Source organism: Thunnus maccoyii, chromosome 12 (genome assembly GCF_910596095.1).
Source record: "Thunnus maccoyii chromosome 12, fThuMac1.1, whole genome shotgun sequence".
NCBI lineage: Eukaryota > Metazoa > Chordata > Actinopteri > Scombriformes > Scombridae > Thunnus > Thunnus maccoyii.
The window spans coordinates 8,085,713-8,101,207 of NC_056544.1; the positions used below are offsets into that span (position 1 = coordinate 8,085,713).

General features: G+C 39.2%; 1 protein-coding gene across 1 annotated transcript; it reads right to left on the minus strand.

The window, feature by feature from the left end:
* Positions 1–636: 636 nt before the first annotated feature.
* On the minus strand, positions 637–6,804 carry LOC121909411 (kidney mitochondrial carrier protein 1-like). The gene is made up of 9 exons (XM_042429952.1): positions 6,545–6,804; positions 6,278–6,425; positions 5,804–5,898; positions 5,417–5,502; positions 4,407–4,502; positions 4,135–4,259; positions 3,470–3,593; positions 2,663–2,743; positions 637–2,046 (listed from the first exon to the last, which is right to left on the minus strand). The coding sequence occupies exons 1-9, from the start codon at positions 6,606–6,608 to the stop codon at positions 2,005–2,007; spliced, it is 861 nt and encodes a 286-aa protein (XP_042285886.1). The 5' UTR covers positions 6,609–6,804; the 3' UTR covers positions 637–2,004.
* Between the last annotated feature and the right edge of the window lie 8,691 nt (positions 6,805–15,495).

The window sequence follows — 15,495 nt, forward strand, 5'->3', positions numbered from 1 at the left end:
TGACATAAATGTCAGCTGGTTTTGCCTGCCCGGTATGTATGTATATACTGTACACAAGTTTAACCCAGCAAATAAACCAGGAACAACAGAGAGACCCTCGTCTCTTCCATCACACGCTGTGGCATTGTTATTTAATGCAGCCGGCTTGTCACACCAACAGCATGGCAGTGCAACTTATGGTGGTTTAGATGAAGCAGATACAAGTTTTCACACAAGTAATAAGTCTCATGGTAATGCTCCCTAAATAAAAGAACAAGGCGCACAGAGAGACTGAAGTTCAACGTTTCCCATTGCACTCCCTTGAGCTCCCATCATCTCCTCAAAACAGCTCTGATGAGTGAAAACTGGGAATTTACCCACAGAAACAAGAAGAAAAATTACATCTTAGACTCTCCCTGAATAATTCATGAGTCACTGTTTGTGAGATGCTGCACGAACATGTGTGTTTGAAAGAAATCGGGCAATCCCTCTGAAACAACATGACTGTGCTAGATTTGTGGCCTCAAAGTTGAGGTCTGGGAATTTAAGAAGACTCATAAACAGCTATTTGGAGTCAACTGGGTCACATTCTGGAGGATGAGTGCAGCTACACAGCGCCACACTGTGGCGACCGCAAAGAAAAACACCGACACAGCATAGGTTTCTCTCTTTTATTTCAATTATACAGAACTAGAGCAGCATTTACATCAACATCAAAAAGTATGACAAAATGACATCGGCTTACACTTTGGCAGCAAAAGCAGCTCACACATAACAGCCAGCGATATATTCATTGTTAACAATGAAAGCATAGCTCACAGAAAGCATACTGCGTGCAAATACAGTACATGAAAATATACCTGGAGTTAACTGTGGATCATGTGCAGTGGTTTTAGTGCCTTCAGGCAATAAACATCATCAAATGACACACCTCAGACACCCTAATCTGTCCTGGTGGTCTAAACTTAAAAAGGGTAAGGGGGTTGAGATGAACATAATATGTGGGCTTACATAATGTTTCATAATGCAAGTTTCAGTTTTTACAGTGACGTGTTCATTAACACAGGAACCCATGAACCCAGGGAGCACAGCATCAACCCCAACTTCCTGAGGATATGTTAACCGTCTGCACTTGCTGGCATGAGGAACAACTAGTCTCGCCACATATGAGCATGTGATGTGTGTGTGTGTGTGTGTGTGTGTGTGTGTATATCTTGTCGCAGCACCCATTGGCTGTTTATACAACTGTTATTTATCACAGTACACCGTAATGTATTCTTGGCTCTAACTCAGCAAATGAAGACTCTTAGAATAAATAATAATTTCACCTTTACACACACCCATCGCTCAATTTAGAAATATATATATATAAAAAAAAAAACCCCACCAGATCTTCATCCATGTCTGTTGACTCATGCACACAAACATTTTTCATCTTTTTCAAAAGGGAATGATCACTGCGATTGTCAGCTGCTATCTGACTCAGGCATCGACAGCCTGTACCACAAACTAAGGCACTCAGTTTGGAGGCCACTTCAAGTGTAGAAGACTGAAAACCCTCATGTGTTTTTTTTAACTCATGACTTTAAAGCCATTTCAAAGCAGCTTCTGATTGGGAAAAGATAATTTATGAACAATTAATGGAGTCAGAGTGTTCCACATCCTAGATTACCAGTCATTAAATTAATAAATCAGGTGACATGAATCCATGGAGTCAATATGAAATTTAAGTGAATGCTTAAGCTTAATGTAGCAGTTGGATGAGCTAAAACAGATATGAATGTTTGTTTGAGTGTTTAAGTTGCTTCCACACTTGCCACAGGCTTTAGGAGATGTGTAGCCCCAACAGGAATCAGGCAAATTCTCATGCCGCCCTGAACATGGGTCAACATCAAACTCCCATTGACCATTCACTGGCTCCATTAAGGTTCCATCCCAATCAAGCCATTCCCCGATTTTTGGTCCTCTCTGCTCGTCTCAGAGCATGTGCACATACTCGTCTCTTCTTCGCTCTCATCCTGCCGATCACACGTTGATCTTCTTCAGCTGCTCATATGTGAGGAAGAACTGGAAGCGGAGTAAAGGAACACAGGCGAGATAGGGTGGACATTGTTGTTGCGAGGGGAATGTGAGGTGCACTGAGGACGTTTTGGCTCCTTCTGTACTTCAGCTCAAAGCCTTCCTTGTTGCCCTTTCCTTATTACCTCAGTCTGCTCTGCTGTAACTCAACAATTCAATAATCTCATTGCATTTTTAGGCCTGGTTGGAGCTCAATGACGACCTGCCAGCCCCTCTCTTCCCCATGTGACTTCCTCATTTCACAATACCTGCTTGATTATCTTTAATCAGATCTTAGCCTTTGCAGAAAGGCTATCATAGAGTTCTCTCTCCACCCTGTATTCCTCTTACCCCCCATCAAGGGCCCCTTACGTTCTCTCTCACCAGGGGGGCAGTGGGGAACTGAGTCAGTAGTTTCACAAGGTTACATAACAGAATTAGCTAGCACTAAGCTATAATAAGCTGTCCTCCACTGAAGCACGGCTCAGAATGAACACTTAACGTAACCAAATGCATAACAGAATTTACAACTTTTACCCCGCCAATTTCTCCAGCTCAAAAGATGTTGCATCACAGAGGATATATGTAAACAAAGCAGTGAAGTAATGAGATCATTAAAGGATACAATGATGTTCCATGGTCCCAGGCGCAGCCAGTTGGGAAAGAAACCCTTGTAGAGTGCCATGAAGCCCTCGGAGCGCCATGTCTGAAAAGAAAACAAACATGTTTAAAACCAACTTTAACTTATTTTCCTTTGATAATCATGTGAAAGTGCTCCCTAGGTGGTTTTTAACTGGGACTGGGAAAAATCAGTGACATTAAGGTTTGATCTAGATACTTAACATTACTACATGAGTTATAATATTTGTCATCACGGGAGCCAAAAATCAAACACAAACTTGCACCTCTTCATGGCAACAGACTGGTGATCGTCAAATATAAAGTAATAATTTTGATGCTGCTTTAAATGTCAAAATATTTTCTGGGATTATTCACAGATAAAAGTCAGAAAGATTTCTGTACTTGAAGAGGCACACAAGTAATTTATTGCTGCACTTCCATAAACTTGGAGAACTCACAAGAGACAAATAAAAAAAAGAATGGTGAATTGAAGCAGCAGAGGCTGAGATATCTTAGTCTCTGGTATGTCTCGAGCTCCAAAAACTCCGGATCCTACATTTCCCAGAATGCAACCAATCGCATCTTTTTGTTCTTCATTGGCGGTTATTTTCACAAACTTGCTCCCTCTAAAGCCACAGAAGACATTATACAGCTGTTGCTACAACTGTTCACAGGCTGAACAGGAGTCCCCATGACGACTACACTGATCTTCATTTGCAAAACTGTCGGAGTGCTCCTTTAATGTAGTCATCCACAAACACCACATCAACAGGGACACCTACAAGATCTCCTGTCAGGAGTTTTGACTGACCTGCAGTAGACAGTCCAGTGTTCCCTGGTACAAAGCTCCTCCTCTCTGGTTCATCATGCGCGTCCGGACTACGTCCACTGGGTTGGAGGCCAAAGCCCCCGCCAGTCCACATACAAAGCTAGACCTGGGGGACCACAAGGGACAGGCTGTAGTTGTTTGCAGCAAGTGCAAAAAAATATCTCAAAGTACAAATGGAATGCACAAATACCCACACAGCATTCACTGCTATTAATACACAGAGTGAAGAGAGCTTTTGTCAGCTGCAACCTTACATAGATATTCAGAAATTACAGTGTATTTTGAGATGCTTGGTGTTTGTTGAGTAATGTCTGAAATAGAGCACAGAACCTGGCTGTTCCTGCTGAGTGTGAGCAGCAAAGAAAAATGCAACGATAGAGTAGTGAGCAGACAAGGATTTGTAATTTTGCTTCCAGTTTTCAGACGTGAAAGTCAAATATAAGGCTCACTACAGGTCAATAACACTAAAAATCATGATTTATGTATAACCAATTACAATCTTGTAATTTGAAGTGTGTTTGAAATGTCGAAATTCAATCCACCATAAAAGGGATTAAAGTATATCTTTCCCTGAGAAGCAATTTCCTGCCAGTGATAACATCACATGACAGATGGCAGGGACATCCTCAAGTATCTGCCAAACTTACAAGAAGTGTGTGTACACAGTGTCCCCCATGTGACCCGACATGATCAGATGCTTCTTGGTAATGTCATAAACTGGTAGCTCGACCCCGACCACGATCGCTGCCCGCTGAGCTGTTAGAGAGACACCCTGACAGACAGACAGACAGACAGACAGAGGAAGCAACATTAAAGATTTGAGTAGAAAAGAGCAGTGTCTGTGTTACTTGACACCCGCTGACATACAGTAGAGGTCATTAATTAGTACAAGTAAAAGCATGTTTCCAGCTGTGTGTACCTTCCACAGTCCTCGTGTTCCCTCCTCCTGGTAGATGTTGATGAAGTTGCCCATCATACTGCCCTGGATCACATTTCCCTGAGCCTGCATGCGGATCTGCAAGAACAGACAGAGCGAGTTGTCCACAAAGTCAAACTTTTTTAGACAATATAAGCTTGCACACACACTCAACCAGTGTTGAATGCTGTAGGTTCACTAAGCCATGTACGGGGATGTATTAGTCAGGCCTCATTGGAATGCAAAGTCAAAAAAAGTTAGGGATTTTTGGCGTGCAGTGTCCTGAAGTATTTTCTCTATCGCTGTTTCCAGGAACCTTCTTCAGCCCAGGCTTGACTTGTCTTGTTTTCATTTACAATGGCTGCTGTTTACAGATCAGCCCTGGTTTGCTGTCTGGCTTCATGGTGACTTGGCAGGCTCAGCTAGAACACATCGTGATGAAAACATAATGTTCCTAACCTGCAGCCATGTCTACTAGTTTGTTAACCCTTGATAAACATACACACTGTAGACAGGAGGTCATTACGCCTAATAGGGCATGGTGAGAAGAAACCGGGCAGAACATTATGAGTACATATAAGCATGTGCACACACACGCATCATATTTATGCACCAATATCATTTACAGAACACTATGTTAAGCCTTGGGGGTGGCAGTCTATAAATAATCCACTAGTGGGGTCTTGATAGCACCAAGATGCCCTTCACGCCACTAGGCAAGCTACCAAAAGAACACACCTATAGACTCATCTAGAAACGGCTTATAAATCCCTCTTGTATTCAATAAGTACTGTGATTGCCTTAGGACAGTCTTTCACAAGGGTGCATGAGTAGCAGCAGCTGTGTGTACTGTTTAACAAAACAACACTGAAAGAAGACTTTTGCACGCCATACAGCAGCTTCAAGGAATTAGTCAAACCTGTTCTACTGGTTGTGCACAACCAGCTGCAGGTTCAACACAGGACAACACAAAAAAGTAGGTCAACTCAGTGTTTATGTGCAGCATCAGCTACCTTCAGCACATCAGTAGGGTTGGCAATGGAGGAGGAGATGACTCCAGCGAGGACACCGCATGCCACATTAGTCAGCAGTGTCTCATCTGAAAGAGAAGAAGAGTGGGAGGCAGATTGTAACTGTGAACAAGCAGCATTTGATACCACGCATCAGCCAATTTATCTTTACAGTGTTTTGCAGATGCACGGTTATAAAAAGCTATTGGTATATAAAAATGAGGTCACACAGGTCTCATACACAGGCACATCTGTGCCTCCTCTGTGACCTTCAAGAGGAATGTGCATGTGTCAATGGGTGGCCACGAGCAGCCTGCCAAACTATGTGTTTAAGTGTGTGTGTGTGGGCGTGTGTGTGTGTGTGAGACAGAAAGAGAAACTGGGACTCACCCTCTGGTCTGTCAACCAGCAGTCGCTTAAAGCTCTGGTATGTGCCAATTTTTATGGTCCCATAGGATGCCTGGCGCAGCATGGCGGGAGCTATTCTGTAAAAGTGAAGTCAAGTTCATTTCTATAATCTAATACCATAGTGCTTCACACACACAACTGTGAGTCCTGATGACACAGCCAAAACCCTTTCAAAAAAAACCTTTTGGGGAAAAAATATCCCTCCCAAAATCTTAGCATAAAAGGATTAAACATTGAGAGGCAAATTAGACAAATGCACCCCTCTTTGGATAGATGCAAAAGGACTGCAGGAAAGATAGGTGGGACAATGGCTGTTGTTGCAAAAGCAGGAAGTCTGCATCAAAGAGGAACTGTAAACACTAATGAGGAAATACAAAGTGCAGTGTGATTGTAACGTGACAGCAGGTCCAACACACGTTTTTGAGACCGTAAAACTCACACATCCACCATACTGACCCTGAATAGAGAGCCCGGAGCCCCTCCTCTCTTCCCACCCTGGCTAAAGTGTGGAGCATGCCTCTGTAGCGGATCTCTCGGTATTTGCTGTCGCCCACTTGGCCTTGAACTTGAAGGCGCGTTTTGGCTAAATCGATTGGGAAAGTCCCTGCAACACAGAGCACGAGACACTTTCTGATAAGGCTCTAACACACAACCAAGATTTAAATGATTAACAGTAATCCACGCAGCTCGGCCTCCTCGCCGCTTCCTCACACATCAACTCACCGCATTCCGCCGTCACAGACGCCAGACCGCCGAAAACAAACGGCTTCCAGTTGACGTTGGACATTTTTTCCTGCCTTGTAACTGAGTCACAATGAAAAACCTCCCGGGCGAACCGGCACAGGGGGAGGGCGGGCGACAATATGAAGTCTGCAGCTAATACTTTAAAAGGTGGAGCTGCGTTTCAATCACAGTCGGCGTTTGAGGAGTCCAGCCCGGCGTCCCTCCCCCTGCCGCCGGCCTTGAAGGAAGGCTCCGCCCGCCGCTCCCCGCCCACCGACAGTTGCTAGGCAACCGCGCCAGAGACGAAAAAAGAGACGAAAATATCTTTTAATAGTTGCTCACTTTTAGCCATTTTGCCCCTGGGAAACTTCCTGTGGCGGACAAGTCCTGTTTAATTAAAAATATACCCTCTCCAAATGAAAATAATTTAGATCTATTTTGCCAATTCCACAAATATAAGTCAAAATCTCCAAAATTTGCTTCAAATTTTAGAGCTTTTTTATTTGTATGGTCTATTTACAAGCAGCGACATGTTAAAAAGGTCAAGACTGCCTTAAACACATAGGAACCGCTCTGCTTAACATGAATTTACTTATTTTTTATTTATTAATCTTTAACACACCCCTTCACTCAATAACATGCAGAATGATGTACATGCAGTTTAACACTAAAAGGCTGTTTTCAAATTCATCTGCTGAAGTTTCTCTAGTCTGTGCTCACCCTAAATCTGAGTTTAAGGATCCCCTCCAGACATGTTTTAAGATGTATATAAAATACTCTACTTTGAATAATGTGATTGTTCACAAAAAGTTCAATTATCTCATTAAAATCTTTCAAATGACATCTATTCCTTCTCCCTCATTAAAAATCCAGCAGCTATGAATATGCAAATATTTTTAAAATTAAGATTAACTACTGGATAGAAGATGTCTCCTACTTCACTGTAAAGTTCATCCTCAGTGTTTGTGCACTGGAGGTTTCAAGTTTCCACATCACATTTGTGTAAGTTGCATATTTGACCACGACTGGCTCCAAACTAGTTGTGATGTTACAAATCATGCTCGTAGGTATATACTTTAAACTGAGATTTGAGATGAGCACAGAGAAACTTTTCCCCTTTCAGCAGATGAATGTGAGAACGGACCTCTGGTATCAAACTCTGCACATACATCATTCTGTGTGAAGGTCAAACATCCAACTGAGGGAACAAGAAGAAAAACAAACTTTTCAGCACGTGGGGACTTTAGGGCACAGTATGTACAAGCATGATTATGTGATATCACAACTAGTTTAGACGCCAATCATGGCCCAGTATGCAACTTACATAAGCAATGTGGTAACTTGAGGCCTTCAATGAAATGAGAGTGCAAGAGCTAAAATTAATGCACACTCTGACTCTCTGGTGTCTACCCATGGGAGCCTTATTTGTCATGCATGTCTCATAATTCTATTAGGGTTGCTTTTATATACATATATATATTTTTTTAATTTTATATTTTAAAAAAATTTAATGATTACTTTTATAGCATGTTTGGGGTTGGCCCCTGATTATATCACTGACTCACTAACCCCTTACGAGCCTGAATGCAGCCTGAGATCCTCCAGCAGAGGTCTATTAGTAAGTCAAGGCTAAAAACCGGAGGAGACCGAGCCTTTGGAGTCAAGGCCCTGCATCTCTGGAACAATGCTGGAGGAGATCAGGCAGACTGGCTCTATATATTCTTTATTTATTTATTCTAAATCTCTCTTAAAAATGCACTTTTTCAGAATTGCTTTCTCTTAAATCGGTTATTCTTCTGTTTTCACTTTACTTGTTTTTACTGTATTTTAGAAAATCATACCTCGCTTGTTGTTATTACTGTATCAATTGTACTTATTATTTATCTAGTAATTTCTCTTGTTTTATGTCTTTTTAAAGCACTTTATAACTTGTTTTTGAAAAGTGCTATATAAATAAAGTTATTATTATTATCATATTATTGTAAAAAAGCAATATGGACTGTGATATGTATGGCTGTGTGTCAATTCTTTCTATAGTTCAACACAAAATCCTACATATCCTGTTTGTTACCATCACTAGTCTACAGAAGGCTGATGTGGACTCATATTTATAGTAAATATGCCCTGAACATGACACATAATATAGTCTATATTATGTGCCTTAAACCCTGTAACTGTCATGCTTTCCTCTAGTACAAAACAGTAACATATTGTCTAAAACTTTGAACACTTTGTTGTCCAGCTGCATAATACACATCAACATGCTAATTTTACCAAGACAGTCATGTCATAAAGTCTATGTAGTGGCTTTATCTGTTCTCATACCACTCTCTTGATGCAACAATGGTTACAGCAACTTACAGTAAACGATTTGGTACCTGAAACAAAGTCTGCAGAAATGTACATTAAGCTATCTTGGTTTAACTTGTTTTAACAGACTAACTATTCTTCATGTGTAACTGGGGTACGGGAGAAGATAGAGCTCATGATGTCTTTGCTCAGTGTTTTTCATTAAACAGAACTTAAGCCTTTGGTATGCCTAGTCTACTGTTTTTATGAGCTCTCCAGAATAGAACCAACTAAAAGCTTGAAAGAACAAATGAGTCTACAAACATACTCTGCAAGTGGTCTTGTAACCTTTTTAAATATTTCTAGGTTAATATGACATCTGAACCCGGCGAGAAAATAGAACTTTCTTCTCTCGTCAGCTCTGCAGAGAGGTCAGAGGTCACAAAACATCTGGAGCTCATATGTCCCTTTTATCACATTAGATTTCCAAAAGATGAATGTCATTAAAGGAAAAATTTCATTAATAGTTACAAAACAGACAGCCAATCCTATCGTTTCTTTGCCCAAAGTGTAATTATGATTAAGAATAAGCAGTAAAATGGAGGATTATGTTGGAATATAAAGATTAAAAAAGATAATAAAGTGTATAGTAAGTAAGTCAGTAAGTAAGTAAGTGAATCTTTATTTATATAGCACCTTTTTTAACACGGTTACAAACAAAGGTTACAAAGTGCTTTACATCAACATCGACATCGCATTTTACAAACACAGAAAGCATACAGCAACCAGTCACCACCAAGAGCACACACTTGAAGTTATCAAATGTTATGGAAAGACCACCCTAAAAAGGTGGGTTTTTAAATGTTGTTTGAAACAGTCAACAGACTCAACTGATCTAATGTGAGGGGGGAGATTGTTCCAAAGTCTGGGTGACATGGCAGCTAAAGCTCAGTCTAAAGGCAAAAATCAGAAAAAAGATCCGCACACTGTACTAGTAGCTCGTGGTAGCTAAAGCTCAGTTGCCTTTGGTTTTTAGTTCTGCACGTGGTATGGCTAACAGGTTTTGGTTGGATGACCTAAGTGACCGCTAGGTAGTGTAAGGGCTTAGTAGCTCAGTAATGTAGGCCAGTGCCTTATAGGGCCTTATAAGTGATTAAAATAACCTTATAATCGATCCTCAACTTGACTGGCAGCCAATGCAGTGAGACTAAAATAGGAGTGATGTGAGATCTATGGCCAGTCCTACTTAACAGCCAAGCTGCTGCATTTTGTACAGGCTGAAGACGTGCCAGGGCAGCTTGACTAAGGCAAAAAATGAAGGCATGAATGATATGTTTTAAGTCAGAGGCCAATAATAATGGTCTGATTTTTGCAATATTCCTTAGTTGAAAAAAACAGGATTGAACCAATTTGTTGACATGGTGTTCGAATTTCAATTTAGGGTCAAACATAACACCAAGATTCCTAGCGTTTGTTTTGACATGGGGGCAAGTGGGCCAATATGCCGAATTATGTGTAGAAGAAAAAAATCCAGTAACACAGCATTACTAACAGATCTCTTTGTTCATCCAGTTAGGGGTGACCAACAACCCTTGGTCCTATGCAAAGAGCATAAACACAGGAACAAGTACACATTTGTAAATTCCTACTGTTACATACATCTTCATATTAGTTCTTTGATTAATGTCTACACATGATGTATAGTAATACAAGTAGGTGTTATGTCATATCATATTCTGCTTCAGTCATGTTCAGTCAGTGTGAGGGTGGATGTTGAGGACACTGACCTTTAACACCATTTTTGTCTTGGGAACCTCCAACACTGAGGCATGCAGATGTCTGTGTGCATGTTCAGCTACCCCATTGTGGTCAGTGTCATGTTACTGAGTTATTGAGGTATTCAGGCCATGCACTTAATGCAGGCTGGACAAGGTGGTCATGAAGGCTACTGTAGCTCTGTCGTTAAGATGAACATGGACTCACTTGAGGCAGCAGAGCACAAAACAACACAGTGCTTAAACTAAGAAACCGCTTTATCATTTCTATTGGACAGGCTCAGCCTTCTTGAACGCTTTATTTAAAGAACTATACATTTCCCAAACAGTCAGTACAGTCTTTGTGTCCTCAGTCTGCCAATATGCCTCTTTACTGCATCATTAGATAAGTCATTGTGTTTTAATGGACATATCATATGCCATTATGTCATCACATTATCATCATACCAATATGTGTTGGACCAATCAGGACAGTGCTTCATAATGCCAATATGTCATCATGTGTCACTGTATGCTCATGTAAATATGATTTTACTATGTGTAACAATGTTTATGTTTACACTGTGCTATACCTTTTATATAATTTTAATGTGTGTGTATATGTGGGGAGGGTATATAGAGGATATGTTGAATTGTATTGTATTACTACAACCGTCATTGCAATGTTATGTCTAGGTGATATTGTGATGTCGTCACTGGGTGATTGCACAGGTGGTGATTACCATACCTGATTCTTTATTAGTTTTTACATAGAATATTTTTGTGTTGTTAATTAGCTCTTGAGTTTAGTGCTTTTGCAGTCACTGAAATTCATTCAAATCTGTCACAGCATCTCTTTTGATATACAGTATGTTTATTTAAATTAAATCAACCTGTATTTTTATAGCATGTTTTCTTAAAGAGTCCAAAATAGAAATAACAGAATAGTAATAACACATAAATACCAAAATATCCACAATAATAACAGAAAAAAACATGAATAAAAACTGTAGCATTGAGGAGCAGTAAAATAATTCAGTAAACACGCTTCTTCATATACCTCATATAAAAGTATGAATACCTTAACTCTTTCATGCATGAATTATGATAACCTCAGTCAGGATTTTCTTCCTAAGTGTTTTTATTCTCATTTAGGCATGAAAAAAAATATTTGAACTTCATTTTTTTAAAACATGCATTTTTCAAGGAGTTTTTCACATGTCCACTCAGGTGGACAGCATGCGTTTGAGTTTTCAATTGAAGGAATATGTATTTAACAAACCAATTAATAAAATGATATATTATTTGAAAACTATAAAATAATATATATTTTCAAAGCTGTTAAACTAATGTTTTAATATATCTCAACATATTCTAATACTGTTCAATGCAATGCAAAAACGCTGAAACTTGTTCCTGACTCCACAGCCTCTTCCCTCTGTCTTACTGCATTTATTAGCACATGATGACAGATGACTTGAAATGCGGAAGATCCTTCTTTTCTAATCCAGACATTCTTTTGAGGTGCCAGGCATTCCCTCAGCATCCTCAGGATCCTTAACCCACTCAGCCCCCTCAGCATCCTCAGCCCCCTCAAAACTGAAAGTTACAGTCTAATAACATAAATCAATTGATTTACAGCCAAAAAAGTTACTCCAGATGAAGTATTTTCAAGAACAACAAAGTTGCAGTAACAGTATAATTGTAGTTGAAATATAGTCAGTGATGCATGATGTCCAACTTAGTGGACAGATGATTAATCGTCATTTTCTCCCAACATACAATCAATACTTTTTTAAGAATTTTTAAGAATTGTATTACTCCTTAGTTGTTACTTGATGTTACAAAATTTTATTTACCTGCAAGGGTCTACTACCATAGAAGGATTGGCAAGATATTTCTGAGCTGCTGAGTGTTTCTGGCCGGCCCGTGGCCATCTTGGTTTTGAGTAATTTGTGTTGCACTTACAGAAGCTGGCCAATGGATGGCAGTGTATGGGATGACACACTAGCATTCACTGTGGTGGCTGATGTTCAACTATACCATCAAAACTCATGCATATATAAGAAAATGGCTTTTGAAAAGCTGTCCACTGTAGTGACCACGATGCATGAAAGGGTTAAAGACGCATTGAGGTCATTAATCAACACCAGCCAGTCGCTATATTGAAAGACAGTTACCTGTATATAGTTAAAAGGTTAATATTTACAAGAATAAAGCCTCTACTAAATACATCCTCAGATTACCAGGCCTTTCATTACTTGCTTGGTTTACTCAATACTATACACAACACATAAGTACAACACTCAACCCTCATGTCCTCTTAAAGACACCAATGCAATGTAAGTTACTCCAAATTACAAGAACAACACCTCTGTAAAATACATCCTCAGACATCTAAGCCTTTCAGTGCTTACTTGCTTGGTCCCTTGGCCATAAACAAATTACCAATTACAAAGAAACAAAGAAATACAGCCCAAAATATAGAGATATACTACAATTCAATGTGTACCACTTAAAAGAGAATAATACCAAAAATGCAATACCTGCTATAAAAGTAGTATGTGGCTATATGGAATATGTACTGGGTGTGAAAACAAATCTCCCTCTGGGACAATAAAGACATCTATCTAAAACATAAAGGCAAAGAACTCACAAATAAAGGAGTGGAATATGTGAGTTTAGAGTGTTTGTTGGTAAAAACAACACTTCATATGTCTTAAGTGTACTTCTGAATGTGTAGACAGTCTCAGAAGTGTTGAAGTCTTTTGGCAGGCGGTTCAACAGCTAAACATTTTCTCATCAAAGGACTATGAAGCACGTGTGAACATGATGGAATTTAAATCTGTTTTTATATCTAAAAACCATCAACTCAAAGTCTAAAATATATGGCCAGCCAATGAGATGATTTTAAAACAGAAGAGACATCTGATTGTTTAGGATTCATCTGGTGTGTTATAGTGTTATCACTTTGCCACTAGAGGTCAGGACAGCACAAGTGTAATATTCCTTCAATGCCACGGCCCATTGCACAGATTATTGACAACACAGTTCAGTCTCTTGTGCTGGTGGCACCACCAGGGGTGAATAAAGATAGACACATAGACGCATATATTACATATAGGTCAATCAATCATCACTTAATGAGTGGACACAGATAGCAAGAGGACAGCATTTATCCATACTGCGAAATACAGATATGACAATATGTACATATAAAGCAACAATGCCCAAGTGAAAAAATAATGTACTTCGGTAAAATGCATTGATATATTGCAAGGCATGTCTCAAGTACATTTATATAAATGTGTACTTATTGGAAATAGATTGAAAGTATATTAATATTATGCTGTCATGAAATACTCAATAGTATATTTTTTACCACTATTAATTTAAAATTGAAATAAAGTGTAGTTGTAATAAATGGACTACGGTGAAATACACTCACCAGCCACTTTATTAGGTACACCTGTGTAACCTGTGTAATCTGATGCAATCCAAAGAGCTCTGCCATAAATTCTAGTTTTACAAGGCTTATACAGTTCAGTTTTGTTGACATTGTCAGAAAGGTGATAATTCTACTTCATGTTTATTATTGAGGTCGTAGTAGTCGTAGTACTGAGTATTGAGTCGTAGTTTTTGTCTACTCCATTAACATACATGAAGGGGGCAAAATATTAGGAACACCTTTTAACATAATGCACTCCAGCACACTACCACCACCCACTACAACCTCAATAATACACATAAAGTACAATTATCACCTTTGTAATATAAAAAGAATTTAACTTAATTTCTATGTCTCTGCCAATTTTATGTACTAACATTAAATACAGAGAAGCCCTTAATACATAATTTGAGATTACACAAGTGTTGTCATGATCCTGTGTCCTCTACCTGTTGCCACTCTCTCCCTCTCTCTCCCTGCATGTGACAGACTTTGACCATTTAACTGGGGACAGCTTGTCCAACTGGTTACAAAAGCTGTGACCCCAATTGGGAAAAAGCTGATTTTTGGGTCAGTGTTAAGGTTTGGGTTAGACAAGTAGTGGTTATGGTTATGGTAAGTCTCCAGGAAATTAATGTAAGCCTATGTAATGTCCCCAAAAGCAACCAGGATTTGACATGCGTGTGTGTGATTGTTTGCAGGTGTGCCGGAGCCACACCAGCTGCACTTCATCTCAGTAATCAAGCCCTCTACAAATACTCAGTCCTGCCACTTTCACTTTGCCAGATTGTAGACTCTGCTACCCGTCAGTGTTACTGCGCCATGCTTCACGTTTTAGCAGAGTATGTTTAAATACATGTTAGTACAGTTTAAAGTCTCAATTATATACATTTAAGGAACATTAAGTTACACTTAAAGTGTTCTGGAAATGCTCAAGCAATATCTATAAATATATTAATGTAAATGTACTCTATTGGTAGTACATTTCATGTACATTATAAATGCATTTTCGTGGAGTTTATTTAAGTACATTGGTAGTACACTTTAAAGTCTCCCTTGTAATACATTTGTAGGAGTTTTCAAGTACACTTAAGTGTAGTGGAAATGCTCAAGCAGCATGTAAAAATACACTAGTAGACTAATGTAGATGTATTTGTAATCTATTAATGTTAGATTTTATGTACATTCAAAATACAATTTACATTACATTACAAAAGTATTTCAGTTGTACTGTAAATTAAAGAAAAGCATGAGCAAACATGAAATGATTAGTACATTTGCAGTATATTAAGTATAATTAAAGTTGTTCCATTTAGCACAGTCAAGTATACTTAATGTATCCTTAATACAGTAGGGCTTACTTAACACACTTAATACAGCAGGGCTTTTGTACAACTTTAATACTATTTAAGTGTAATAAGTACAAAAATAGATGCTCCATTTTAGCACACTTTAAGTGC